The 27,805-nt window shown below is 59.3% G+C and overlaps 1 protein-coding gene across 11 annotated transcripts; it reads left to right on the plus strand.

Moving 5' to 3' along the window:
* CIC (capicua transcriptional repressor) lies at positions 1-27,522 on the plus strand. 11 transcript variants are annotated; one of them, XM_084771129.1, is made up of 21 exons: positions 1-133; positions 3,231-6,029; positions 17,650-17,799; positions 17,926-18,160; positions 18,249-18,378; positions 18,461-18,643; positions 18,723-18,888; positions 19,654-19,856; positions 19,948-20,173; positions 20,611-20,714; positions 20,958-22,179; positions 22,266-22,453; positions 23,851-23,972; positions 24,076-24,242; positions 24,331-24,621; positions 24,722-25,029; positions 25,412-25,668; positions 25,767-25,921; positions 26,037-26,168; positions 26,330-26,461; positions 26,539-27,522. In XM_084771129.1, the coding sequence occupies exons 2-21, from the start codon at positions 3,242-3,244 to the stop codon at positions 26,904-26,906; spliced, it is 7,527 nt and encodes a 2,508-aa protein (XP_084627255.1). In that variant the 5' UTR covers positions 1-133; positions 3,231-3,241; the 3' UTR covers positions 26,907-27,522. The 11 variants fall into 11 exon arrangements, with proteins under 11 accessions (XP_084627255.1, XP_084627253.1, XP_084627254.1 ...); XM_084771127.1 differs by lacking the exon at positions 1-133 and adding an exon at positions 462-922 and having other exon boundaries at positions 24,334-24,621; positions 24,725-25,029; XM_084771128.1 differs by lacking the exon at positions 1-133 and adding an exon at positions 462-922 and having other exon boundaries at positions 24,334-24,621; positions 24,725-25,029; positions 25,770-25,921.
* Positions 27,523-27,805: the final 283 nt, after the last annotated feature.

A 27,805-nucleotide genomic window follows, 5' to 3' on the forward strand; every position in this document is an offset into this window, starting at 1 on the left:
TGCACCGCCCCAGCCGATGCTGATTGGCTGCGGGGCTCGCGGGTGTCGGTTGGCTGCTCTTCGCACCTCCCCCTCGTGCCTCTACAGCCGCCACAGCGAGGAGCCACTGGCGACGCCAGAGCCGAGAATCCGGGTGAGTCGGGGCCCTGGGTCTAAGATGTTCCCGGTGCCCAGCGAGACTCAGGAGGAACTGCCCTTTCCGACTTTTTCCTCTTCGCCCGGGTTCTTGGGTGCTCCAGGCACTCTGTCGCATGGGAGTTGTAGTCTGCCTTATGCTTTCGACTACGGGCCGGATACAGAAGAAGACTACTATTCCCAGCAGGAATTGCGATCAGCTGGTCAACAAACGCTCGGGCCACACCTCCTAAGCCGGCTCATTGGAGGGAACATCCTTTAGTCCCGCCTCCCAGCATTTCATTGGTTACTGTCCCCCGGAGGGGCTGGGTTCCTGCCTAAGGTGCATGGTGATTGGGTACTGTAATTGTCATTCGGGACGTAAATAGTCTGTTAATTGGTTAAGGCAGATGTCTATCACTTGTTATAAGGTAGGGTTCTAGGCAGATCAGGCAGTCGTAGGCTTAGGTTAGTGTCGGTCCCGAAGGGAGGCCGGTCTTGGAATTTGGCCCCACCCCCTGGCGCTGCCGGAAGGGCGCGATTGGTAGCCGCAAGTGTCGCTCTTGGACAATAGGCGGAGCCGATTAGACTGCGAGTATCTATTGGTCTAGCTTGGCGCCGGTCAGCGGGGTTGTGGCCGCCTATTGGCTGGTTGCTCCAGCTGTTGCAGGTCCATTCACCATTTTGTGTGTTGGAGTAAAAAAAAAAGGGAGAATCGAGAGGGAGAGCCGGAGGGGGGGCGGGGAGGGACCGGACCGGACTGAGCCGGGGCCACGGCCCCCCGCCCCGAAACCCCGCGGAGCCCGAGGTGAAGGGCGGGGCCAGTGCTGACATTGCGTGGGGGTGGAGGGGAGCTGGAGGCCGAGAGGGGACAGGTGGCAGGGACGGGTAGGGGTACAGGGCAAAAGAGGTGGGCGGAATGGTGTGGGAAGGGGAGCCAGAGTGTGGAGGAAGTGGTGGGAAGGAAGGAGTGACAAGAAAGGAGCGACTGGGGGGGGAAGAGTACTGACAACAGGCACGGAGGGGGTGACAGGACTAGATCAGGGTGCAGGGAGAGAGGAAGGGGACCGAGTTGGAGGGGGCTGATGACGAGAGGCGATGGACAGAGGTGTCAGATTTGGAGGTCTAGAGATGGCCGACCGGAGAGTGACAGGGAGGAATAGGCGATAGAAATAAATGGGGTGACCAGCAAGGGGTAACAGGAGGGGGCCTAGTATCTGAGGAGACAGGTAGAGGTGGAGGCAAGATGAGAGAGAGTGTCAAGAGAAGATGGTGTCGGGAAGGTGGTTGGAAATAGAGGGTACGAGACCCTAAAGGACATGGGGGTGGCCTTGGCTTCAGGAGTTTTCCTCTCACAGCCTGTGAGGGAGGTGAGGGCCCACAGGACCCTGGGTGGTAGTTAGCTGTGGTGCACAGGAAGAGAGTAGGCCCCAAGAAAGAGAGGTTTGGCACTGGGGTAAAGAGCCCGATCCAGGCAACAGGGTTAAGGGATGTTGGATGGTACGCTTGTAGGCCCTGGGGTGGGGGGGGGGGGGAGAGGGGCGGGTAAAGGTTAATGTTCGGGCAGTGTTAGTACCAGATCCTCAGTCTCCAGAATAGTGCCCTAGCAGGTCAGTGGGGAGACGACGGTGGAGTCGGCTTGGCTCCAGAGTACTTTGGTACAAATCCCAGGCCCTTCAGAGTCTGCCTATGAGAACCCCAGGATTGTCCCACAGGAGGAGAAGGCCCCAAGTTGGACAGCATGAGACCCGGGGTCCCCCGGGGCAGCCTGAAGACTGTCAGAGGGGCCTTGGCTTGTGTTTGGGCGAGTCTAGCACAGTTGAACTCATGTTTGGTCTCTCAAGTTTTCCAAGTCACTTCAGAGTAAAGTTTTAGGGGTTTTGTTTTTCCCTTTTTTTTTTTTTTTCTTTTTCTTTTCTCAGGGCAGCTCGACAGGGGCGGGCAGAGTGACTGTTCAGGAAGTGGGTGAGGTTGGCTTGCTGGGCTTGTCTTGCGTTCTTTGACCTCATCCTACTTGCCCCCCACCTAGAGTTGGAGGGCATATTTGGGTATCTGGGGATGCTGACCATTTCAGACACCCTGCCCAGCCAGTGCAGTTTTGGGTTAAGGATGCATGCAGGCCAGAAGTGGGGGCTGGGCCTGCAGGCATCATGCCGGGTGCCGGGGGTGGGGGGAAGGGAAGACTCCCATGTAGTAGGACAGAGAAACCCTGGGGTGTGCAGTTCTGGGTCCCCACTGTGTGATGACGTGTGCCGGTGTCTGTGCGCGTGCGTGTGCTCATGTGCAGTCCTGTGGCCGTGCCGGTATGAGCTCTTGCCCCAAACGTGCCCCTGCCTGCTCCCTGGGAAGATGGCTGTACCTGGCAGGCCTGGGATGCAGAACAGAGAGGGACTCTCAGCTGCCTGCTCCTCCCCACAGTATCTGGCCATGCATGACTGCCTGAGGGGTGGGGGTAGTGGAGGGAAAGTTGAGGGAGGACAGAGGCTCACATCTCAGCTCTGCTACCTCCCTTTCTTTGGCTTGGTGTGTGTGTGTGTGTGTGTGTGTGTGTGTGTGTGTGTGTCCACTATGTGGTGAGAGTGAGAGCAAACATGTTCTGTGGTTCATGTGACAAGCAGCACACAGAAGTGGTTGGGAACACAGATTCTGGAGCCCTAGACACCCCCCCCCCAACTCCCGAATGTGCTGCTTTGCAGATGGATAATGTTGATCAAATCGCTTAGACTCTGCACCTTGCCTGATCATAGGACGCATCTCTCAGGGCTGTTGGGAGGGAGAAGGCTTAGGGCAGTGCGAGTGCTCCACACTATGAACTCTCAGTGATCCTCACACCCACTGGGGCAGTGGGAGCCTGTGTGTGCACCCCTCACGCCCCCTGCAGAAAGAGCAGGTGTGTGAGTGCTCCCCCAAGGAGCCAGGGTGTGTCTGTGCTTAGGAGACCCAGGTGCCAGGCTGTGTCTGAATGCTTGCCGGAGCTCACAGGAGGTAGAGGTATGTACCCCATGGGTCACGGAACTGAGGCAGTCAACCGAGCAGAGAGAAAGGCCCGAGGGACCCCGGGTCCGTGGGTATTCACAGTTGCTGCCAATGATCTCTGCTGCTCTCCTGTCTCACAGGTGGGCAGACGATGAAGCCAATGAAGAAGGCGTGCCCTGGCCTTGCAGGTTCTGCCGGTGGCAGCAAGTCCCCACCAGCTACCAGGGCCAAGGCTCTGAGACGGCGAGGGGCCGGGGAGGGCGACAAGCCAGAGGAGGACGGGGAGGAAGCGCAGCCACAGGAGCAGGCAGGGCCACAAGAGGCTGAAGAGGGCGAGGAAGAGGAGGCTGAGCGGGACCCTGGAGCTGAGGGGCAGCCTTCACAGCCCAACGACCCTACTCCAGGCCTAGCCGAGGACCCCAAGGGAGATGGGGAGGCAGGTCGCTGGGAACCCTCGCTCAGCCGTAAGACAGCCACATTCAAGTCTCGAGCCCCCAAGAAGAAGTACGTGGAAGAGCATGGTGCTGGAAGTGGTGGCGGTGGCAGTGGGGGTGGTGTCGTCGGAGCCCCTGACGATCATGAGCAGACCCCCGAGGACGCCGGTGCCCTGGCTGTGCCTTCTCAGCCACCCACCTCTGCTCGGTCCTCCTCTACTGACACAGCCAGTGAGCACTCCGCCGACCTGGAGGATGAGCCAGCTGAGGCTTGTGGTCCAGGCCCCTGGCCCTCTGGTGGCACCCCCAGTGGTGTCTATGACCTGCGACAGCTAAGGTCTCAGCGGGTGCTGGCTCGTCGTGGTGATGGCCTCTTCCTGCCTGCTGTGGTGCGCCAGGTGCGCCGGAGCCAGGACCTGGGTGTGCAGTTCCCTGGGGACCGGGCTTTGACTTTCTATGAAGGGGTACCAGGCGGTGCCGTGGATGTAGTTTTGGATGCCACGCCACCTCCAGGTGCACTGATGGTGGGCACGGCTGTCTGTACCTGTGTGGAACCTGGTGTGACTGCCTACCGAGAGGGCGTCGTGGTGGAGGTGGCTACTAAACCAGCTGCCTATAAGGTCCGCCTCGGCCCTGGCCCTGGCTCCCACCCAGGCCCGCTAGGCGCTCTACCACAAGCTCAACAGCCCTTGCACCGTGAACCCGAAGAGGCTGTATGGGTCACCCGCTCTAGCCTGCGCCTGCTTCGGCCCCCTTGGGAACCCGAGGCCTTGCTGAGAAAACAGCCCCCAGGCCCAGAGGAAGAGCAGGCTGAGCCTGGGGCCACCTTACCTCCTCCCTCTTCTTCCTTGGAGCCCAAGCAGCCTGAGGATGCTGAGGTCTCCAACATTAGCTTTGGGAGCAACCTGGGGACTCACTGTGAGGAGGGTGAGAAGCACCCACCAGCTCTGGGTACCCCAGTCCTGCTCCCCCTGCCGCCCCCCCAGCTCCTGTCACCACCTCCCAAGTCCCCAGCTTTTGCTGGCCCTGGTCGCCCTGGTGAGCAGCCTTCGCCCTGCCAGGAAGGGAGCCAGGGTGGCAGCCGGAGCAGCAGTGTGGCCTCACTGGAGAAGGGACGGGCCCGCACGCCGCTGACAGCCGCGCAGCAGAAATACAAGAAGGGTGATGTCGTCTGTACGCCCAATGGCATCCGCAAGAAATTCAATGGTAAACAATGGCGCCGGCTCTGCTCCCGGGACGGCTGCATGAAGGAGTCCCAGCGGCGGGGCTACTGCTCGCGTCACCTGTCCATGAGAACCAAAGAGATGGAGGGCCTGGCAGACAGTGGCCCAGGGGGCACCGGGCGGCCCGCCGGGGTGGCAGCCCGTGAAGGAAGCACTGAATTTGACTGGGGTGATGAGACTTCCAGGGACAGCGAGGCCAGCAGCGTGGCAGCCCGAGGGGACTCCCGCCCACGCCTGGTAGCGCCTGCCGACCTGTCACGCTTTGAGTTTGATGAGTGTGAGGCGGCCGTGATGTTGGTGTCGCTGGGCAGCTCCCGCTCAGGCACACCTTCCTTCTCCCCGGTCTCCACACAGTCGCCCTTCTCGCCCGCCCCGTCGCCCTCACCCTCACCACTCTTTGGCTTTCGGCCTGCCAACTTCAGCCCCATAAACGCCTCACCTGTCATCCAGCGCACCGCTGTTCGCAGCCGCCACCTGAGTGCCAGCACCCCTAAGGCAGGGGTGCTGACACCACCAGACCTGGGCCCCCATCCACCGCCACCTGCCCCTCGAGAGCGCCATTCCTCCGGCATCCTGCCCACCTTCCAGACCAACCTAACCTTTACCGTGCCCATTAGCCCGGGGCGAAGGAAGACAGAACTGCTGCCCCATCCAGGGACACTGGGGGCCTCTGCAGCGGGAGGTGGAGGAACTGCCCCAGACTTCCCCAAGAGTGACAGCTTAGACTCTGGAGTGGACTCCGTGTCCCACACGCCTACCCCCTCCACACCGGCTGGCTTCCGAGCTGTGTCACCCGCTGTGCCCTTCTCTCGCACCCGTCAGCCTTCACCATTGCTGCTGTTGCCCCCACCTGCTGGACTCACCTCAGATCCAGGACCCTCTGTGCGAAGGGTGCCTGCCGTGCAGCGGGACTCACCCGTCATTGTCCGCAACCCCGATGTGCCCCTGCCCTCCAAATTCCCTGGAGAGGTGGGCACTGCCGGCGAGGCACGGGCTGGGGGACCTGGTAGGGGTTGCCGAGAGACCCCAGTGCCCCCTGGGGTGGCCAGCGGGAAACCTGGCCTGCCTCCACCTCTGCCTGCCCCCGTGCCCATCACTGTGCCTCCAGCCGCACCGACCGCTGTGGCCCAGCCGATGCCCACCTTGGGCCTGGCTTCTTCACCCTTCCAGCCCGTGGCCTTTCACCCATCACCTGCTGCCCTGTTGCCAGTTCTAGTGCCGAGCAGCTATCCCAGCCACCCTGCCCCCAAGAAGGAAGTCATCATGGGCAGGCCCGGAACAGGTAAGAGGGTAGGTGGCTGGGCTGCCAGCTGTGCCAGGCTTTTGAGGGTGAGGTCTGTTGCGGGGCGGGGGGTGTTGGTCTTCTCCCCGCACAGATGCAGTAGAGGCTCCCATGCCAGGCAAGGGACTCTTCAGACTTGGTGTGGCATTATCACAGGCTGTTTGCTGGGGATCATCGTCAAGGCTCTACTGAGAACACACTCCCCCAAGCCAGGCCTCTGTGGGGCTAATGGAGGCCCAGTCAGGCTGACATCTCCTGCAGGAAGATAAGCTCTGCTCCCAGTTATCTTGCCGCTCTTCTCACCCGGCCCACAGCACAGCACTCGCCACACACCCCTGTGCTAACCACCCCTGTGCTAACCCTTCTCAAATGGTCGCTCATGTTGCCTTTCCGTCACTGATAGGTGGGTGCCAGGAATGTGTTTGCTTGGGAGAAACTGAGGCCAGGTTAGAGGCCTCACAGTAAGGCAGTCTGGCTTTGGTGCTTAGTTTAAGGGGGGGGGGAGGGAAAACAGTGGCTTTTTTTGTTTCTTTGTGTTTTTGTTTTTTGAGACAGGGTTTCTCTGTGTAGCCTTGGCTGTCCTGGACTCACTTTGTAGACCAGGCTGGCCTCGAACTCACAGCCATCCACCTGCCTCTGCCTTCCCGAGTGCTGGGATTAAAGGCGTGCGCCACCACACCCGGCTAAGACGGTGGCTCTTAACAGGCCCCTTTCTAGTGTGGAAGGCCAGGATTGGAGGGTGGGCACTGGGTGCTCTTCCAGCCATGAATCTAGCTTGGCTGTCCTCAGGGCAGGGTGTAGTAGACAGCTGTCTGTAAACAGCGGCAATCTTAAGGTGGTTGGAGGTTGGTGGTCAGGGTTCTGGAAGCTGTGCAAGTCTTGAGAAGATGCTGACCCAGCCAGAAAAGTCAGGGAGGGCTTGGAGACAGGGCGTGAGGCCCGCGCACCCGACTTGATGGGCATATAGACCAGAGCAGGGCCAGCCAGGCCTACGGAGGGGAGAGAGTGCACAGATGCAGTCAGGTAGAAGCAGAGCAGTAGAAGACTATAAAGACTGTAAAACCAAGGGCCCTGGAAAGCAGGGGGCTGTTGGGAGGTGCAGCAGAATTGGTGGGCACGAGTCAGCCTTCAGAGAGCCATTCAGAAGAATTGGGAACATTACCCCGAGGACAGTGGGGGGTCATGGAAGGTTTTGAGGAGATGTGACCATAGCTGCACTATGGAGGGAGGAGGGTTTAAGCCCTGAGACTAGAGGAGACCATAAAGGAAGGAGTCGGGTTTGTTGATGTGGGTAGGAGTTGTTGTGCCCTGGGCCTGGGGAGGAGCCAGGCCTTGTCCTTAACAAGGCACCAGCGTAGGCCTGCCTTCCCAAGCCAGGGCACAGGGACATGGGCTGTGTCTGTCCCTCATGCTCAGTTACTGAGCTGGTGAGCCCTGTGCTTCTCCCCACCACTTTTTGCATTGGTTACTGTAATTGACCCAGTGATCACCATTTCAGAAGTAGGCACAGCAGGAATTTCCGTTTAGATCTATAAACTGCAGCTGAAGGATTCCAAGTACCCTCTGAATACCCCTTCCTCTCTCTCTCTCTCTCTCTCTCTCTCTCTCTCTCTCTCTCTCTCTCTCTCACACACACACACACACACACACACACACACACACACACACACGAGATGTGCGCGTCCACTACAGGGTGGGCAGCGTTGCCACTGCAGGTAATGTTGCAGCTTGCCAGGACAGGCCTAGGAGGGGCTCTGATCATGTCCACATGAGGAAAACTGAGGCCTTGACCAAGGGGAGATCCTGATGTCACCCAGCGGGCAAGGCCCAACTCCGCCTTACCCAGGGCTCGCTCGCTAGTGAGCACCGGCAGTACTGTGCTCGGCACGCCGTCGGTGAGCCCTGAGGAGTATTCACTCAGAGTCCTCCCAGCACCCCAGGAAGTCAGCACGATGAGTCCCATTAGGTCCGGGAGGAGCCTGCAGCTCAGAGAGTCATAAGCCACTCGCCTAAGGCCACCTGGGTAAGAAGAAAGAGAGCCGGGATTTGAACACAGACTATCTGGCTCCAGATAGCAGGCATTGAGTACTATCAGTGAACCGATGGCTGATGGTGATAACGACGGTTAAAATAGCCTTTATTGAGCACATGCTATGTGCCTAGCCCCAGGCTTGGGCCCGTTTCATCAGATCCACCTGATGCTGTGAAACAGGGATTCCCAGCCCTGCTGTCCAGATGTAGAACTTAGGCTCAGGAAAGGGAGGCCCTTTGCTGGGGGCCACCTGGTTGTTAGAACTTGTCCAGTCCCTGTCCTGGCAGTCCTAACCAGTGACTCCCTGACGACACCCATCCCTCAGGTATCCGGGCTGCCCTCAGGGCTGCAGGCAGCCAAGCCTTTCCTTCTCCTCCTTTGGGAGGCTGGTGCCTGGGGGCCTACTGTCTCTAAAGTTCAAGTAGGGCTAACCGTGTCTTGTGGCACAAAAGGGTCACAATCCTGGCCCCTTTTGCCCTTCCTTGTCAGGGCCTGACCCCTCTGTCAGAGGGCAGCAGGTGTGAGGGGGTGGGCCAGGACAGCCTGCCCGCTCCTGTTCCCCTCAGCCACCACCCCACCCCTGCCCTAGGCATTTGCTTCCTCTGGGGGACATGCTGGGGCAGGCTGCCGGCATTTTCTGCATTCTGTTCATGGCGTGGCCAGCCAGCTGCCATTGCCACCTCCCTTTGACTCTTCCCGCTTGTTCCCCAGGAAAGGAACCCCTCCCACCCCCCAATACCAACCTGTAGTCCCCGCCCAGGAGGCCAGATGTCTCAGTCCCCTTGCTGGCACGGTCCCCTTCTCAGCTTGCATGCTTCCTGCAAGGCTTTGCAGTGTTGACACTTACAGCCCCTCCTGGCCCTCTCTCCAATTGCCCTCTGACTCAGGGCTTCTGTCTCCCTTCCAATCACTGTAACTATCTCTCCCCCTGGGCGCTGCGTGTTTTTCTCTGTTCTTTCTCTGTCTTTGTATCATCTTCTCTGTATCGGCTGACCTCTATCTCTCTCTCTGTCTCAGGACTGCTAGGTATACCTTTATGGCTTTGTCCCTGCCTGGGCTTTAGCCCAGCCCAATCTAAGGGGTCCTGTGTCTGCCTTGGCTGCCCCTGCTCCTCCCTTTCCTATTTTTTTTTTCACTTAACTTTGTCCTTTTTGTTTATTTTTGTTATTGTTTTGAGAGGAGGTTGCATATAGCCCTTTGAGACAGGGTTTTTCTGTGTAGCCCAGGCTGTCCTGGAACTTCCTCTTTAGACCAGGCTGGCCTCGAACTCAGAGACTTACTTGCCTCTCTCTCCTGAGTGCTGGGATCACACGCATGTCCACTTTACATGGCACTGGGGAATGGACCCAGGGCTATTTGCATACTTTCTGTTTTGAGATCAGGTCTCTTTTTTTTTTTTTTTTAAGGCCAGACTGACCTTGATCTTTTGGTAGTCCTCCTGTTTGAGCCTTCCAAGTGCTGGGATTACAGATGTATGCTGCCGTGCTCAGCTCTCTCACATTAATTAGCTATCCCTGCCATCTCTGTCCGGCCTCCTACCCCTACTCTGTGCATGCCAGGTTCTCTTACTTTTTTATTCACATCTTTATTTTTGGGGGGGGCGCGAGCAAGAGAATGTGCATGTGTGTATGCCAGGATATGTCACAGTGGATTTGTGAAAGTCAGAGGACAACTTGCGGGAGTCAGTCAGCCCCTTTTATCATGTAGGTTGTGGGAATTGAACTCAGGTTATGAGGCTTGGCAGCAAGCTACTTTACCTAGTCCAGGTTCTTTAAGCTTTTCACACCAGTGGGCAGCTGCAAACCCTAAGCCTCCCCACCTTCCCTCCTTCTTTTTTAAACTGTTAGTGTGTGAGGGAGGCAGAAGGCGGGTTTGTAGAGTCCGTTCTTTTCCTTGCACCTGGTTTTAGGAATTTAATTCTGGTTGCTTGTAGAGAAAATGCCTTTACCTGCTGAGCCACCCCACCCCACTTCTCCATCCCTTTCTTAGGGTGTAAGGAGGTTGTCCAGGCCTGGGAGCTAGCTCCCCCTTGGCCCTTTCACAAATGAACAGTCCACCATTGCCCCTGAAGCCTGCGGAGAGATGTTGGGATGTAGCTTGTACATCCACCCACCCACCCACCGTACACCTGTTCCCCACAGGCAGGAAGATGGGGGCTGTATGGGCCAAGCTAGGAGATCCGGCTAGAGGGGGCGGCAGGAAAGCCGGTCCCATGCCCACCCACCTACCTGCTAGAGGGCATGACCCCAAAAACCCCCACCCCAGGCTTCCGAAAGGGGACACATTTGGTGTCAGCTCAGAAGACTAGGCATCTCACTGTGAGGTGAGCAGTGGGGACAAATGAGGCCTCGAGTGGGGGGCTGGAGGGGTCGAGCCTGGGTTGGCCTGACTCCCTAATCCAGGGTTGTCCCAGCAGAAGGTCCACTCTCTCCAACACTGAACTGGTATCAATTCCACTAGAAGGCAGTTCTGTCCTTATCTTTCTGCCAGGTGCAGGGCTGAGTAGGCCCCGGGGGTAAGTGAGTGGAAAAGGCAGTTGGGACAAGGGAGAGCCAAGAGAGTTGCTGTATCTGAGGAAGTCAGAGGTCAGGGGCAGCTCTGGTTGGTGTGCACTTGCGAGGAAAGGTCAGCTTAGCGGTTTCATTAGAGGCATAGGAGCTGAAATATGAAGAATAAACCGAGTTCAGGGGCGTGAATGAAAGCGTGAAATTGCATGAACTCTGGGTACCTAGCTAGAGCTGGACCTGGCCAGGTCAGGCGTGAGAAAACCCTAGAAATGGTTTAGAGCAGGGGAGCGAAGGTTGGTTCTAGAGCCCCATCTCAGTGGATTATCTGAGACAGGGAGAATCACTGGGGAAGAGCGTTGCGTGTGGGAAATGGTCAGAGAAGGAAGGAACTTCCTAGAGCTTGTAGGAGTCTTGGTAAAGAGACCCCCCCCCCAACTCTAGCTCCGGACACTTAGAGGGGTCAGGGTGCCTCCTTGTGGCCGCGGGCGGTGGAGCAGTAGACGCACGCATGCGCAGCCTGCGGGAGGAGTGCGTCCGGGAGACCCTGGCGCCCGGGCATTAATGGCTCCATTAGTGGCCGGGAGGGAGGCGCATTAGCGGCGGCGACGGCGTCTGGCTCCCATTACCACCGGCGGCAGCGGCTGCACCGCAGGCGGCTGGACCCTGGCCCGGCGCGCCGCCTCCTCTGCCCGCACTTCGTCCCTAGTTTCCCGCTCCGCACGGGGGGCGCGGGTAGGAAACCCCGGTCTCTGTGTTTCGGCTGAAAAACTGGAGTCGGGCAGGCTTGGGTTCAGATGTCGGCTGTGGCACCTCCTGAGTGCAAGATGCCCCCCTTCTCCCCATCCCAAGCCTGTTGCTTGTGAAAAAAGACAGGAAAACGATGCACCTGGGGCTTTGTGGATACAGACAGGCCGCGCCCAACCCGGTCCGCACCTATGGGTGCGGGTTCCCGCGCACCCTTGGGGGTAGAGTACCACCTCCACAACCAAGGCGACTGGTCTCGGTCCTTTCTATTGGTTACTGTCGCACCTTCCGACCGCGTATTGGCAGAGGCTTCCCCCTCCTCCCGCCCCTCTGTGTAGTTAACCCCTGCGTGGCCAGTTCCTCCGGCTGCCCCCCCCCCCCATCCCAGACAGACTGGGTGCCAGCTGGCCCGCGCCCCGTCGCGGCCCGCGTGGGTGTCAGGCCGGCCGGGCACCCGCCCGCCTTCCAAGCACAAAGCGGCTTTGTAGGGCCTGCCGGGGACTGGCTGGAGGCCAGGCGGCTAGTGGAAAATCTCGTGAGCGCTAAGAAAGGAGGGGAACGCAGGGCGGCGCCCCCTCCTCCGCCGGGCGGTGGCGCCTTCTGTTGGAGCGGACTAGCCCTCCCAACCCCGGAGCCGGCACACAGCCACTCGCCGCACCTTTCCACCCCCAAGCCCCCATCTCGCTCTCCACCTGCATCCCGCTCTTCTCCCAATCCCTGGGGATCCTCCCCCCCCCCCCCAAGCACACACTTCTTTTCTCCCTGCCTACCCTAGCCTGCCTCACACTGACTCACCCTGGCGCTATTTTTAGACCCCCATCCCTGTGGAGCCTTGCCAGCCCAATCCTAGGCTCGTTCCCCAGGCAACCCTGGCCGTCGCCGACGCCTCCCGGGATGGATGGGTGGGTGGGTAGGTGGGTGTGTATGTTGAGAGCGGGTGAGGGGAGCTGGGGACACCGGGGTGGTGAGCCGAGCCCGGACCGGGGTGGGGAGCAGCCAAGGGCGGCTGGTGAGGGCGCGGTGCCTCGCGGGCTCAATAATTGGGGCCATGAGTTCGTTCGGAGTGAGTCGGCCTGTCCCTCCGTCTGTCAGCATCCCTGGCAGCTTGCCCCAGGCTTTGGGACAGGCCCTGGCCTGCACCACCCCAGGTGGCTGTTGATGTGTCTGGGCTCTCTGTCCCCAGGCCAGGATGGTGTGTTTGGTTGGGAGCTCCTTAGTTTTGGGCTAAAGCTTTTGTGGAGTTGATGAGGGGGTGGTGCAGAGGGTGGCTCTCATCATAGCCCTGCCCAGTACCTGCCTTGAGTGAAAGATAGCTGTGTACCCTCCTCTCACATAGGGCTGGGGCCCTGGTTTAGGGAAACCCTTAGCCCTTTCCAACTTGGGAGGCCCCAGTTAGGGTTGGGTATGGCTGGGGGGGGGGTGTTAGAGGGATAGGACCTGCTCTTTCCCTTTCACTCGTAATCCACCCCCCACCCAGGGTTCTTCCACCCTGAACAATAGAAGCTAAGTATAGGGCTGGCCCAGTGCCCAGGGCAGGGGGGCCCTTCCCGCCCGGATTCCAGCCCCTCCCTGCCAGGCAGGGCCCCCACTCGGTTGTGCCCTGCCCCGAAAAGGGCCTCTTCCTATGCTTTCTCCATGGGTACTGTGTGTTCCACCAGATGTGCACTCTTCCCAGATGTGAGGCCCTCTTTTCCTGCTGTTCTGTGCTCGGCTTTTTCTCACCCAACAGAAGGTGGGGGTGGGGGGGGGGAGGGCGGGGCGGAAGACAGCCTTCTCTGAGCTCTGTCCCAGGGCTACATTGCAGCGGGGAAGGAGTTAACTTGCCCGTAGGTGATTCACTCAGACTCACGGTTGGAAAGGGGAGGGGGCAGCAGTGGGGAGGTAGTGGGCCACATTGATTTCAGCCTCACATTGCAGTCCCTAGGGCAGTGAGGTAATGGAGGGTCTGAGTCTTGGGCTGCATAAAGAGGAGGGGGCAGCCACCTGATAGTCCCTCTGGGAGCCCCCCCCCCCTGGGCTGTCAGCCAAGTGTCTGGCCCTCTGAAGGTCAGAGGGTTACAGACCTTCTTGTCCCCTCGGGATCAGGTTACTCAGGTTTTTTTGCCCTCTCTTGCCTTCAGCTGGGTCAGTGAATGGGGCAAACTGAAAAGGAGGGTTCCCCACTCTTGTTGAAGACCTATTCTTTATAGAAACCCAGTCGTGGCCCACCTGAGCCTGTGTCACTATTACCTGTCCAGTTGTGAACTCAGGCCTCTGCTTCTGCTGGGTGAGACCCCAGACCCTCTCTCGTGGTGGCCACTTACCTCTCTCTACTTTATTGTCATCATTTGGCCTTGTTCCTGGAACTCACTGCTTGTGTCCATCTTGAGCAATGACAAAAGCGGTAGAATTGGAGTCTTGAGTTGTTAAAGCCACTTTATCACCCGATTTCATCACAATTATGTGTGATTGTGCATAATTTATTCAGTCTCTTTAATCTTCATTTTCTCACTTGAACACTGGGCATAGGGCTGATCTCCCTCCCTAGGTGGCTGTGAGGCTTCAGTGAACAAAGTAACACATGGAAGCTTCCAGCACATGGCTGCTCCAGTGTTTACTCCCTTCTTTTTTTTCTCCTGGTCCTTTTTCTGGAGGGGGGGGGGGGAAGAAGATGGGAATAGAGGTCGGGCAGTGGTGTGACCCCATGTCTTGCACTGCTAAGCAGTAGGTCCAGAATGGCTGGTAGCTTTTCTAGTGAAATGGTGGTGGAAGGCCCAGGGCTCTGGATCCCCATGGGCCCGGTTCTTTGAAGGAGGTGGTGCCCTGGAGCGTGGGGTCGGTGTGATGGTATCTGTGAGTTGGTGTGTCCTGGTGTGTGGGTACTGAATGGGTGCTTAGGAAGGGCTGTGTGAAAGTGAGTGTGGGCACAGTGGACAAACAATGTCTGCTGAGGTTGGCCTACCTCATGTGGGCTGGTGGAAACTTGAGGAACGTTACTTAAGGCATACACATATGGGTGAGAAATGTGAAACGACGGTGGGTAGGGAGTTAGGGATAATGTACTTTTGAGGTAGGGCATCTGTGCCAGCAGGTGTGTGGAGTATGACTTCGTGTGTGACAGTCTGGGTGTAAGACAGAGGGCGTGCGGTGCCCGTAGCGGTGTGTAAGCGATAATGGGTGTGGCACGGCACTAGAGCTATGAGGAGTCTGCGCGCGCCTGTCGTCTGTGTACATGAGGTAGGGCTCAGGGATGATTTGCCCAACCCTTCACCGTTGGTCCTCCCAACGAGAGCCGGCGCGCCAGGTCGTCGGCCACGCCGCGAGTGAGCGTGTTCCTCACGCGCGCTGGACACAGCACGACACCCAACTTCGGGCCTCTGCAGCGCGGCACCCTGAACCGCCCCCCTGGCTTGCTGCCTTTGCTGCAGTGCGCCCTCCCTGCCACCCTGCTGCGGGGCCCGCCCCCGGCCGGCTCGGAGCCAACCGTAGCCCGCCCCGCCCCGCCCTTATTTGCATATGACTGACGTTCCCCCGGGGCGGCCAATGGGGGCGGGCGCGGCGGGGCCTGACCCGCGCGCGGCGGCGGCAGCCAATAGGCTTAAGCGCGGGGGGCCGGGCTTGCGCGGAAGGCCGCGGGGGAAGCGGGGAAGGGGCGGGGGGAGCGCGGCGGGGGGAGGGGAGCGCGTAGTAGTGGCGGGGCGGGGAGGCGGCGGTGGTTCGGCGCGGGGCTCGCTTGAAGCGCACGGACGCAAGCACGCTAGTCGGTCTATCCGCCGGGGACCCGAGGTCGACCCGGTGCCCAGCCGCCGGCCCAGGGCCCGGAAAGGCGGGGCGGCGGTACTGGCTGCCGGGCGCGCGGGGCCAGAGCCGTTACCCGCCGGAGCTTCGAGGGAGGGAGGGAGGGAGGGAAGGAGGGAGCGAGCCAGCCAGCGGAGAAGGGAGGGGGCCGCCCCCGCGCACGCGCGCCGCGCCCCGCCCCGCCTGCCCCGCCTGCCGGACTCTGCGAGGGAGGAGGGAAAGGGAGGGGGCGGCGCCGATGGCCCCCGAGCCGCGCGCCCCGTGACGGCCCCCGCGCGCGCCGGGGGGCGGGGCGGGGACGGCTCCCGCTGACCTCCCCCGCCCCCTGGGCGGCGGGAGGCAGGCGGCGCTTTGCGCAGGCGCGCCCGGCGGAGACCCCCGCGTGGGGCGGCCGGAGGGGGCTGCTGGTGGGGGGGTGGGCATGCGGCGACGGCCTCCCGTTCCCCCCGGGCCGGAGCGGCGACGGCCAAGGAGCGGGCTACCGGCAGAGTGGTGTCGGCCGCTGAGGAGGTGCGATCCTCTGTCGGGCTCCCGGTGCACCGGACCATGTACTCGGCCCACAGGCCCCTGATACCCGCGTCTGGCGCGGCCTCTCGTGGCCTCGGCATGTTCGGTCAGTAGCGTCCGGTGCTGGGATTGCTGGGGTCAAAGTGTCGGGGTGCTAAGTGCGGAGTGTGAGTGATGGGGTGTAGCACCTGCACGGTAGAGGAAGAGTAAAGGGATGGCAGAGAAAGTTTACGTAGTGTAGCGGGGCCGAGTGGTTAGGGGTGGCAGGTGTGAGCGTAGCTGAGCGGTGGGAGTGCGGAGTGGGGCGTACGTGGAGACAGGTGTGGTGCTTAAGTGACGGGGTGGAGCAGATGGCTTGTGATTGGTGGTTAGGGCTACAAAGTAACAAGCTCTGGAGTCCGGGTTAGAATAGTAGACAGAGTGAGACCTTGCCAGTTGGAGGGTGTGGAAGGGGAGGACAAGGAGGAGGCTTACGTGAGCGGTCCACGGGCAGGTTTTGTGGGAAACACCGTTGCTCAGAACAGACTAGGAGCAGCAGGATTTAGGGTGTGATTTGTTGGGAGGGACACCTGGAGAGTAGTACACTTGGATGAGGGTAGGTCCAGAGGACAGCCCCATTGTCTGCCTGGCCTCTCCGCCCCCCTCCCCGTTTCCAAGAAAACTACGAGGTCTTGATGAGAAAGATCTTCGTGGGCTGTCTTGGGGTTGGAGTCTCCAGCTGACTTGGTGGGGGGGTGCGTAGGGGTAGGGGCCCCGGTTGTTAGGAATCTTGAGTGTCGTCCAGTTTTGTCTCCCTGCCCCTCTCTCCTTTGTCAGTCCCTCAGAAGCAGGTCTTGAGGCCAGTTCTTCATAAGAGTGCTCCCCCAGACTAGAGTTCTGAAGGTACTGGGGCGAGGTCACCTCAGGTCAGGTTGCTCTGGAGCAGGGCAGGCAGGGAAGGATGGATGTGAGAGATAGGGCGGCTCCCTCCTTCCCTCTTCCCCCTGAGCAGGGGCCCCTCTCGGCTGGTTCCACTTCCCCCGGCGCAGCCTGTGGCCTGGCAGTGTGGCGAAGCTCACTGATAGCCTGGGTTTGTTCCTTAGTTCCAGCAGGCGCGGTCCCAGCTCAGGCGATACCCACTTTGCCACCCAGCTCGCAGGTGGAACTGGCATGAATGTTGGCCCTTCCAAAATGCCACTGGTGAAGGAATTCTCTTCTATCACCTCAGAGAAAACACCTGGCACCTAAGCTTTCCCTGGGCAGGCTTACAATAATTGTCTCCTCTGTCCCATTGTCCCTGCCTTTTCTTCTGAGGAGTTCACCACACCCTCCCCTCTTTCTGGGCAAGGAGACTGGACACGGGGCATGAGATAAGCCCAGGGGTTTACAGGGGGGGGGTGCTTCTTAGTGGGTGTTGGAGTCTGTTTAGAAGACAAAAGACTAGAGCCACCTGGACCCCACCCAGGAAGGGGCAGCTCTGGAGCCTGGATGGGGGGGGAGGCAAGGGGGTTGTTACTCACTGTGGGGCTGTTTGAGATGCCAGGCCCTGGCCCTGAGGAGAGGCAGGGAGGGGAAATAGGGCCACTGACCTCGGGAATGGAAAAGGGGCAGTGTGAGGCCAAGGTGAGGGGCTAGATCAGGGGGCAGCGTAGTTGCTGAGAATATGATGACATGGTTGGTGGGCGGAGTGTCCAGCCTCGCAAAGGTCTTAAGACATCAGAATGGGGAATGGCAGCTGAGAGTGACCTGGTTTGTGGCAAGAGCCAGTCCGTCTGGCATAGTCCCTGGTGACAGGGCTGGTGGAGGTTGGGAGGGAGGAGTGGGACGGGGTGCTGGTTCTCTTTCTGCTTCTATTTGCCTTTTTCTTTATAATTCTAGAGACCTTTTAGGGGTTTTGTTGTTGTTGTTTCCTTTTCCTTAGTGATGTATCTCTGACTGCCTGGAGAAGCCCAGGGGTTGTGAACGTAGGTATAAAGACTAGGTGGAGCTCCTTCCCACAGGTTGGGGAGGAGCTTGAGTGTGTAGGTCAGGGCCAAGCTTGCTGGTCCCCGGCTCACAAGGCTCCTCCCTACAGTGTGGACAAATGTGGAACCCCGTTCTGTGGCTGTGTTCCCCTGGCACTCCTTAGTGCCCTTCCTGGCACCCAGCCAGCCAGACCCCTCTGTGCAGCCCAGTGAGGCCCAGCAACCTGCCAGCCACCCTGTGGCCTCCACCCAGAGCAAAGGTACGGGGTAGGGACTGGGAGTGCTTGGGATGGGGGTCCCGGTCACCCAGGAGCCCTCTGGCTGGAATGCTTGGGATGGGGGTCCAAGCCACCCAGGAGCCCTCTGACTGGCTGCTCTGCTCCTAGAACCTGCTGAATCAGCTGCTGTTGCTCATGAGCAGCCATCAGGAGGGACAGGGGGTTCTGACCCTGGGCGGCCCCCTGGAGCTACATGTCCTGAGAGCCCAGGGCCTGGACCTCCACTCACACTGGGTGGTGTGGAGCCTGGTAAAAGTCTGCCTCCCACCACGGAGGAGGAGGCTCCTGGCCCTCCTGGAGAGCCCCGGTTGGACAGCGAGACAGAGAGTGACCATGATGACGCGTGAGTCCTCCAGGGCCTGGCATAGGTTGGGGAGCTGGGGGATGCAGAATCAGACACATGCTCTTCACTGTCCCTGGTGTTCCCACAGCTTCCTCTCCATCATGTCTCCTGAGATCCAGCTGCCTCTGCCACCTGGAAAGCGCCGCACCCAGTCCCTGAGTGCCCTGCCCAAGGAGCGAGATTCCTCTTCTGAGAAGGACGGACGAAGCCCTAACAAGGTGCTTCCTTTACCCCCAAGCTCCTGCCGTGCTGTGGCCACCCCAGCCTGTGTCCAGTCCTAACTGTCCTGCTTAACTGCAGCGGGAGAAGGACCACATCCGCCGGCCCATGAACGCTTTCATGATCTTCAGCAAGCGGCACCGGGCCCTGGTCCACCAGCGGCACCCCAATCAGGACAACCGAACTGTCAGCAAGATCCTGGGAGAGTGGTGGTATGCCTTGGGGCCCAAGGAGAAGCAGAAATACCACGATCTGGCCTTCCAGGTAATTCTTCCTGTCCTCCGTTCTTCCCTGTGTTCTGGGGTGGGCGGAGAGTGAGGGTCGCCCTGCCCTTTCCTGCCAGGTGAAGGAGGCCCACTTCAAGGCCCACCCCGACTGGAAGTGGTGCAACAAGGACCGCAAGAAGTCCAGCTCGGAGGCCAAGCCCGCGAGCCTGGGGCTGGCCGGAGGGCACAAGGAGCCGCGGGAACGGAGCATGTCGGAGACGGGCACTGCTGCTGCCCCCGGGGGTTAGTCAGCTCCTTGGCTCTCCCCTGCCACCTCCCCCCGAGGGCTGCCAGCCTTCCCCTTGCTTGCTCAACCCCTGCCTGAGCAACTTCTCTTCTTTGTTGCTTTTGAGGACTCATCCACAAAGCAGCTGGCATTTGGCTTATGTGAATGAGCCAGGGAGATGCAGATAAGAGACCCACACACAAGCCATTGCCCACTGCCATTTATTGGGCATTTACTACATGCTCAAAACTCAGATCCCTTTTCCAGATGAGGAGATGGAAGATAGTCTCAGAGAGGCCAAGTTCCTTGGTTAAAGTAATGGGATTTTAAACCCTAGCTTCGTTGGCTCCCCAGGACCACAGTTGGAAGCACTGCCACTCGTTATGCCCTGCATTGGCTGCCTCCAGCAGTTCTGGGCTACTTTGGGGGTATGATGCTGTGGATATGGCCTTCTCCGGGAGTGGGGGTATTACTGCTCCTCTCACCTAGGAACACTCAGTTTCAGCAGGCCAGTGTTAACTAACCAATTTGGACCAGTGTCCAGGCTTGTGTACTCAGAATGTCCGCTTCCGGGAATGGGCTGGCTCGCTGCAGGCCCACAGGACAGAAGCTCTCGGGAGGACATGTTGGGCTGGAGACTGGTGTCTTACCTCTACCAAGTGACCCAGGACCTCCAACCTGTTCTGCCCAGGACCTAGAAACACCTGTGGAAATTTGTGCCCGTTCAGGTGCTGGTTGGAGGCGTCCTGACTGTTACAGCTTGGGTACCTTCTGCTTTACAGTGTCTTCTGAGCTCCTGTCCGTTACAGCCCAGACACTCCTGAGCTCGGACACCAAGGCTCCAGGGAGTGGCCCCTGTGGAGCAGACCGGCTACACACGGTTGGGGGTCCTGGCACAGCCAGACCCAGAGCCTTCTCCCACAGCGGGGTGCACAGTCTTGATGGTGGGGAAGTAGACAGCCAGGCACTGCAAGAGCTGACCCAGGTTTGCGGCACAGGTCACCAGGGAGGTGGGGGTAGGGAGGGCTGCGTGAGGCAGCAGACCCACCTAACCCCCCCCCCCACCTGTCCCACAGATGGTTTCTGGCCCCACATCACACTCCGGCCCGAAGCCTTCCCCCCAGTATGGCGCTCCAGGGTCTTTTGCAGCTCCTGGTGAAGGAGGTACCTTGGCTGCTAGTGGGCGGCCCCCACTGTTGCCCTCCCGAGCCTCTCGTTCCCAGCGTGCAGCCAGTGAGGACATGACCAGCGATGAAGAACGCATGGTCATCTGCGAGGAGGAAGGGGATGATGATGTCATCGGTGAGTAAGGCAGGCTCACAGTCCTGGGAGAGCCCGTAGGCAGAAGCTCAGAGGGTGGCCAGAGTCCAGGGCCCTGGGCGCCTTCAGTTTGTTTCTCCCGTGTTTGCCTGTGACTGTATACCGTCAATTATAGTTCAGCCAAGGAAGCTCCCAGCCATGCAGGAAACCCAAGGATATGGTGTCATTAGCAGCAGAGCACGAGGTGTTCTTCCCTGTGTACGTTACAGGTCCTTCATTGGTCAGGTGCCCATAGCCCTGGGCCCAGGACTAGCCTCCAGGCCCCCTCTGTCCTCCCTGCTGCCACCAAGCTCACCATCCATTCACTTGTCTGCTTGGCCCAGAGCTGAGGCCAGAGCTCAGATGCTGTTCTAGGCTATCTCCTCCTGGGTAGCTCTGTCCTCGGGCCCTTCCCCACACTGTTCCCTCTGCTCCCTCAGCTGATGACAGCTTTGGCACCACTGACATTGATCTTAAGTGCAAGGAACGGGTGACTGACAGTGAGAGTGGAGACAGCTCTGGGGAGGACCCAGAGGGCAACAAGGTGAGGTTTGTCATGATGCTGTCCTGTCACTCTTAGAAGACAATGCTGCTGGATCGTTGGCTCGGGGAGAATTGGGTCTGGAGAAAGCCAGCTCCTTGGCTCATGGGCAGTTGGGTCCCATCCAGGATGAGTTGGCCTTCAGCTGGCAGGTGCTTTTGGCGCTTTTGGCAGGTCCAGGGGTTCCTGGGATAGGGGTGCAGCTGTCTACGCTCCCTGACTTGGGTTTCTCTTTCCTTGACCCAGGGCTTTGGCCGTAAGGTGTTCTCACCTGTCATCCGGTCCTCCTTTACCCATTGCCGTCCAACCCTGGATCCTGAGCCTCCAGGGCCTCCGGATCCACCTGCAGCCTTCAGCAAAGGCTATGGTCCCACCCCATCCTCCTCCTCTGCACCCGCTTCCACCTCCGTCTCAGTCTCCACCTCCTTTTCACTGGGCTCTGGAACCTTTAAGACCCAGGAGTCTGGTCAGGGCAGCACAGCGGTCCCACTACGGCCCCCACCTCCTGGAGCTGGGGGCCCAACAACACCTTCCAAGGCTGCTCGGTTTCTTCCTACGGATCCTGTCACCTTCAGGCGCAAGAGACCTGAGAGTGTTGGTAGCCTGGAGGGACCAGGCCCCTCAGTCATTGCAGCACCTCCCAGTGCAGGAGGAAACATTCTGCAGACACTGGTCCTGCCTCCAAGCAAGGAGGAACGGGAGAGCAGAGTGCCCTCAGCCCCAGCCCCCTCACTAGCCTATGGGGCTCCAGCAGCCCCTCTTTCCCGCCCTGCTGCCACCATGGTCACCAACGTGGTGCGGCCTGTGAGCAGCACCCCTGTGCCCATTGCCTCTAAGCCCTTTCCCACCGCTGGCCGGGCTGAGGCATCTTCAAATGACTCGGGAGCTGCCAGGACTGAAATGGGCACTGGGTCTCGGGTGCCTGGGAGCTCCCCGTTGGGTGTCAGTTTAGTGTATTCAGATAAGAAGTCAGCGGCAGCCACCTCACCAGCTCCACACTTGGTAGCTGGACCCCTATTGGGCACTGTGGGGAAGGCACCTGCTACTGTCACCAACCTGCTGGTGGGCACCCCAGGATATGGGGCTCCTGCGTCGCCCGCTGTTCAGTTCATTGCCCAGGGAGCCCCAGGAAGTGCGGCCCCTGCAGGCTCAGGAGCAAGTGCTGGGAGTGGCCCCAACGGGCCAGTACCCCTGGGCATTCTGCAGTCAGGTGCCCTCGGTAAGGCTGGGGGAATTACCCAGGTGCAGTACATCCTGCCCACACTGCCCCAGCAGCTGCAAGTGGCACCTTCCCCAGCACAAGCCCCTGGGACCAAGGCAGCAGCTCCCAGTGGCCCTGCACCCACCACCAGCATCCGTTTCACCCTCCCTCCGGGCACCTCGACCAACGGCAAGGTCCTGGCTGCCACTGCGCCCACTGCTGGCATCCCTGTCCTGCAGGCCGTACCCTCAGCCCCACCCCCTAAAGGTGAGGCCTGAGCTGGGCTCTGTCGGGATTTGGGTCACAAGCCTGTCTGGCCGCCTTGTAACCTTTTCTTTTGTTGCCTCTTCCAGCCCAGTCAGTTTCTCCTGTCCAGGCCACACCTTCAGGTGGCTCAGCCCAGCTGCTGCCTGGGAAGGTGCTAGTCCCCCTGGCTGCCCCTAGCATGTCAGTTCGAGGTGGAGGGGCTGGCCAGCCACTGCCCCTGGTTAGCTCGCCTTTCTCAGTACCTGTCCAAAATGGTGCCCAGCAACCTAGCAAGGTAAGGCCCTCTGGTAGCGGCCTCACCTGTCCCCACTGTTGGGTGTCACCCTTGTATTCCACGCGTGTCACTGTCTGCCTGTCCTGTTTTGTTTTTCCATTGTTTCTCTGGGACTTGGTTGTGATTTTTTTTTTCATTTGTAATTTATCTGAAGCTTGGGGATCACCGGAAGAGTTTAAGAGAAAAACAACAGGGCAAGAAAGGTGTAAACCCTGTCAATTGCTGGGAAGGAGGGGGGTGAGGGAGAGAGACAGCCATGCCTTTTTGAGTGAGGGTTAGCAACGGAAGTCTGTAAGCTGCTGTAGAAAAGTGAGCTGGGGCTGGGTACAATGGCACACCCATTTCTAGCATTCAGGAACGGGCGAGTGGACATCCGTGTGAGTTTAAGGCTTTCTATATAATGAGTTCCAGGTCCACCATAGAAGACCCTGTCTCAAAAAAGGGGTGTTGGGATGAGGGGGAACCTGGAGAGCACTTGCTGGTCTTGGCAAAAACCTGGAATCCCAGCACTGTGTTACCACCTGGAGGTGTACAGCACCTGTAACTCGGGTTCCGTGGGATCAGATGCCCTCTTCTGGCCTCTGCAGGCACTGCATGCACACAGTGCAGGCAAAATTTTAAGGACTTACTATTTTTTATTTTTTAAATTTTATTATATTGCCTGGATGTATGCCTATGAGTGTCAGATCTTGGAGTTACAGACAGTTGTGAGCTGCCATGTGGGTGCTGGGAATTGAACCCGGGTCCTCTGGAAGAGCAGTCAGTGCTCTTAATCACTGAGCCATCTCTCTAGGCCCAATTAAAAAAAAATTTTTTTAAGTGTTCAAAACCAAGCTGGGTGTAGTGGCCCATGCCTTTAATCTCAGCACTCGGGAGGCAGAGGCTGGCGGATCACTGTGAGTTCAAGGCCAGCCTGGTCTACAAAGTGAGTCCAGGACAGCCAAGATAACATAGAGAAACCCTGTCTCAACCCCTGCCCCCCCCCCCAAAAAAAAGTGTTCCGAACTAAAAGGAAAAAATGTTGGAGATGTTCATAGAAAGCACAATGTCTCAGGGCAGACTTGCTTAGGAGCTGGGTTAGTGTCCTGAATGAGAGGTCAGAAGGAAACATGAGGAGTGGCCAGGGGCAGCAGGGGCCGAGAGCCTTTCCCCAGTGCTCCTGTGCAGCCCGCTGCGCCAGTGCTCAGTGCCTGAACCTCTTCACTATCAGATCCTCCTCCTCCTCCTCCTCTTCCTCCTCCTCCTCCTCCTCCCCCCCCCCCCATGCTGAGCTCTCCACACTGCCTTGATCTCAGGCTCTGAGGGCTCTGCTTCTGCCTAGCCTGCACTCTAGGCCTCAGTCCTCCCTGCCCTCTGGGTCATAGCTTACCCTTGCGTGTGGGTACTTACACCCACAGATTATCCAGCTGACTCCTGTGCCTGTGAGCACACCTAGTGGCCTGGTGCCACCCCTGAGCCCAGCCACAATGCCGGGACCCACATCACAGCCTCAGAAGGTCCTGTTGCCCTCTTCCACAAGGTGAGTCTAGCTAAGCCCTTTTCCTCACTCCAGGCCAGAGCAGGGGTGGGGTGGGGCCAGGCCAGCTCACCTCACTTCACTCCTCCTCTCTCTCCTGTGGCAGGATCACCTATGTGCAGTCAGCAGGTGGGCACACCCTTCCTCTGGGCACCAGCCCTGCATGCAGCCAGGCTGGAGCCGTGACGTCATACGGGCCCACCAGCTCTGTAGCTCTGGGCTTCACGCCGTTGGGGCCCAGTGGCCCTGCCTTTGTACAGCCACTGCTCTCAGGTGAGGGCTGGCCTGGGGACTTGGGGTGGGGTCGAGACAGCTCCAGACCCTAACTTGGCCCCCTACCCCTGCTCTGTCTTCCTTCTAGCAGGCCAAGCTCCGTTGCTGGCTCCTGGCCAGGTGGGCGTGTCACCTGTGCCTAGCCCCCAGCTGCCTCCTGCCTGCACAGCCCCTGGAGGTCCTGTCATAACGGCGTTTTATCCTGGCAGCCCTGCACCCACCTCGGCACCCCTAGGCCCACCTTCCCAAGTTCCGCCAAGCCTGGTCTATACTGTGGCCACCAGCACCACCCCACCTGCTGCTACCATTCTGCCCAAGGGCCCACCAGCTCCTGCCACTGCCACCCCAGCCCCAACTAGTCCTTTCCCTAGTGCTACAGGTAGGTATCGAGGCAACTCAGGGCGGGGTTTATGCAAGCTGGGGACTCCGGGGAATGGGCTTCCTGAGGCCGGCTCAGCAGCTGCTCTTTTCCCTACCAGCAGGCCCCATGGCCTACAGCTTAGTGCGGCCCAGCCCAAAGGCCCCCCAGAAAGTAAAGGCAGCCATTGCCAGCATTCCTGTGGGGTCTTTTGAGTCGGGTACCACTGGGCGGCCTGGACCTACATCCCGACAGTCTCTGGACTCTGGAGCGTCCCGAGAGCCAGCTGCCTCAGAATCAGAGCTTGAGGGGCAGCCCACCGCCCCAGCCCTGCCTCCTCCTCCAGAGAACTGGCCTCCCACTGCCCGGAGCAGCCCCCCACCTCCCCTGCCTGCTGAAGATCGACCTGGCAGCAAAGGCCCTGAGACTGTGAGTATCTAGCCGGCTGTGGGGCTCCCCTAGTGCTAGTCTCTCTCTTGCCACTTGCTCATTTCCCCTCCGTGTCTGCATGTGTCTCCTGCTCTACCCATCCTATTTTATTTGGGGTCTGTATTCTGGGTCTCCTGGCCTGCAGAGACCAAGGCTTTGTCTCATCTTTCGTCTCTCTTCTTGTTTCTGGTTATTGGCTCATGATCTCCTCTCCCCACTTCTTTTTGAGTCTGGGTTTCAGTAGCTGAGGCTGGCCTTGGTACTCAACAGCAGTATCAGCCGCTAGACTGTAGGCTTGAACTCCATGACTTTTGTTTTTGTTTTTGTTTTTTGTTTTTTTTAAGCCCCAGTACATCTCAGTTCTTTCCTGTCTGTACCCCAGGCCAGCAAATTCCCCAGCTCATCTTCGGACTGGCGAGTTCCTGGGCTGGGCCTGGAGAGTCGTGGGGAGCCTCCCGCTCCTCCCAGCCCAGCTCCAGCTCCAGCCACAGGCCCGGGTGGAAGCAGCAGTGGCAACAGCGAGGGCAGTAGTGGGAGGGCAGCTGGGGACACACCTGAGCGCAAGGAAGGGACTAGTTCTGGCAAGAAGATGAAGGTGCGGCCCCCGCCCCTGAAGAAGACCTTTGACTCTGTGGACAAGTGAGCAGGGGCTGGGGTCTTGGCATGGCACCTAGTGGTAATGGGAGAAGGGGCAACTGCAGGCAGAGACAAAAGAGGTGACCCTGCTGGCCCCCCAGCAGGGTCCTGTCAGAAGTGGACTTTGAAGAGCGGTTTGCTGAGCTCCCCGAGTTCCGACCAGAGGAGGTGCTGCCCTCACCCACCCTGCAGTCCCTGGCCACCTCACCTCGGGCCATCCTTGGTTCCTACCGCAAGAAGAGGAAGAATTCCACTGGTAGGCAGCACTAAATGGGCTCCTATAAATAGGAGGAGGAGGTGGTGGGGTGTCATGTGGGGGTGGTAAGACCAGAGGCCACCTCTGTTAAAGCCAAGCCTGCTTGTTTGGCTAGACCTGGACTCGGCGCCAGAGGACCCCACCTCCCCCAAGCGCAAGATGAGGAGACGGTCCAGCTGCAGCTCAGAGCCCAACACCCCCAAGAGTGCCAAGTGCGAGGGGGACATCTTCACCTTTGACCGCACAGGTGCCAGGGTTTAGGAGACTATGGGCTTCCAGGAGTGGGGATCTCATGGGTGGTGGGGAGGCTGAGTCAAGGGTTACCTGCATTGAGACAGAGTTGACACGGGTGACGGCAGGGAGCATGGAGCCTACTGCAAGTGCAGACTGACCCCTGTGCTCGGGCAGGTACTGAGACGGAGGATGTGCTCGGGGAGCTGGAGTACGAGAAGGTGCCCTACTCGTCACTGCGGCGCACGCTGGACCAACGCCGGGCCCTGGTCATGCAGCTCTTCCAGGACCATGGCTTCTTCCCATCAGGTGAGCAGCCAGTCTTACACTCTTGGGGTGCGCTTGTGGGGGCTTGCCCATATAGCTCACCATCTTTCTATCCCCAGCCCAGGCCACAGCAGCCTTCCAGGCCCGCTATGCAGACATCTTCCCATCCAAGGTGTGTCTGCAACTGAAGATCCGAGAGGTCCGCCAGAAGATCATGCAGGCAGCCACTCCCACAGAGCAGCCCCCGGGCGCCGAGGCCCCCCTCCCTGGACCACCCCCTCCTGGCATGGCTGCTACCCCTGTCCCCACTCCCAGCCCTGCTGGGGGCCCTGACCCCACCTCTCCAGGCTCGGACTCTGGCACTGCCCAAGCTGCCCCGCCACTGCCTCCACCCCCAGAGCCTGGGCCTGGACAGCCTGGCTGGGAGGGGGCTCCCCAACCCTCACCTCCTCCCTCTGGCCCCTCCACAGCTGCCACAGGCAGGTGAGGGGCCCTTGAAGAGATCCCAGGACCCACAGTAACCCCCTCAGGAGATGGACAGCATATAGATGGCAGGAATTGGGGCAGACAGTGGGAGAGTTACCTCTTCCCCAGTAAGCCATTTTGTCCTTTTCAGTTTGGCGCGGAATATGGCCTGTTCCCCCTTGTATATATTCCTCCCTGTGGTGGGGGGCAGCTGAGGGGCAGCAGAGGCACGGCACCCTCCACTGAGCTCTTGTACATAACTGAAGTGTGTGACCTTCAGAGCTCTTCACTTGTGCTTTATGCAGAATTGGCTCCTGTGAGGGCTGCAAGCTGGAGGGTAGTGTGAACCTTGGGCCACAGGAGATGCCTGTGGAGTGGTGGGGAGTTCATGCACCCCCCCGTTTTCCCCAGAGGGGCTGGACTCAGGTTAGTTTGGGGTGGGGGGGCGCTCCTGCACTTTGCCACAGGCATGGGGAGGACTGTCCCCACCCTCTGCCCTCCCAACTTGGGTTGTACTTTCTAAGAAGGTGATTCCCCTAGCATTGTCCCCATTCCCAGAACAAAACATGTTGATCATGTGCAATATTTCTTACTGTGCCGAGAAGCCGCAATGACCGAGATTAAAGCTGTTTAACACACCTGTGGCTGCTGCCCTGCTTCTCCAGTGTTACCCTCACATTCCTTCCCAGGTGGGCCACCCTGCCACTGCCCTCACTTCCTGGTTAGGGTCAGGGGCCTGTGGGCTGACATCTGTGCCTCTGAGTGAGGCAGCCTGAATCTGGGACTGTGACGCCCATCTGTCTATCCAACAGGCAGCAGCTTGAGGAAAGACAGACCTTGTGCTGTGAGAAGGCAGTTCACTGCTGTTGGTCCTACAGTCAGCTTTACTCAGGAGGCCAGTTCAGGGCTATGGGCTGTCCT

The sequence above is a fragment of the Acomys minous genome (genome assembly GCF_964271855.1).
Source record: "Acomys minous genome assembly, chromosome: 20".
Classification (NCBI taxonomy): domain Eukaryota; kingdom Metazoa; phylum Chordata; class Mammalia; order Rodentia; family Muridae; genus Acomys; species Acomys minous.

Excerpts from the sequence above, each read along its gene's own strand:
- CIC (XM_084771129.1), top strand. The coding sequence starts at position 3,242 with ATGAAGCCAATGAAGAAGGCGTGCCCTGGCCTTGCAGGTTCTGCCGGT. Across the intron at positions 19,857-19,947 it reads CACTGCAAGAGCTGACCCAG|ATGGTTTCTGGCCCCACATC; the intron begins GTTTGCGGCACA and ends CCTGTCCCACAG. Across the intron at positions 20,715-20,957 it reads AGGACCCAGAGGGCAACAAG|GGCTTTGGCCGTAAGGTGTT; the intron begins GTGAGGTTTGTC and ends TCCTTGACCCAG.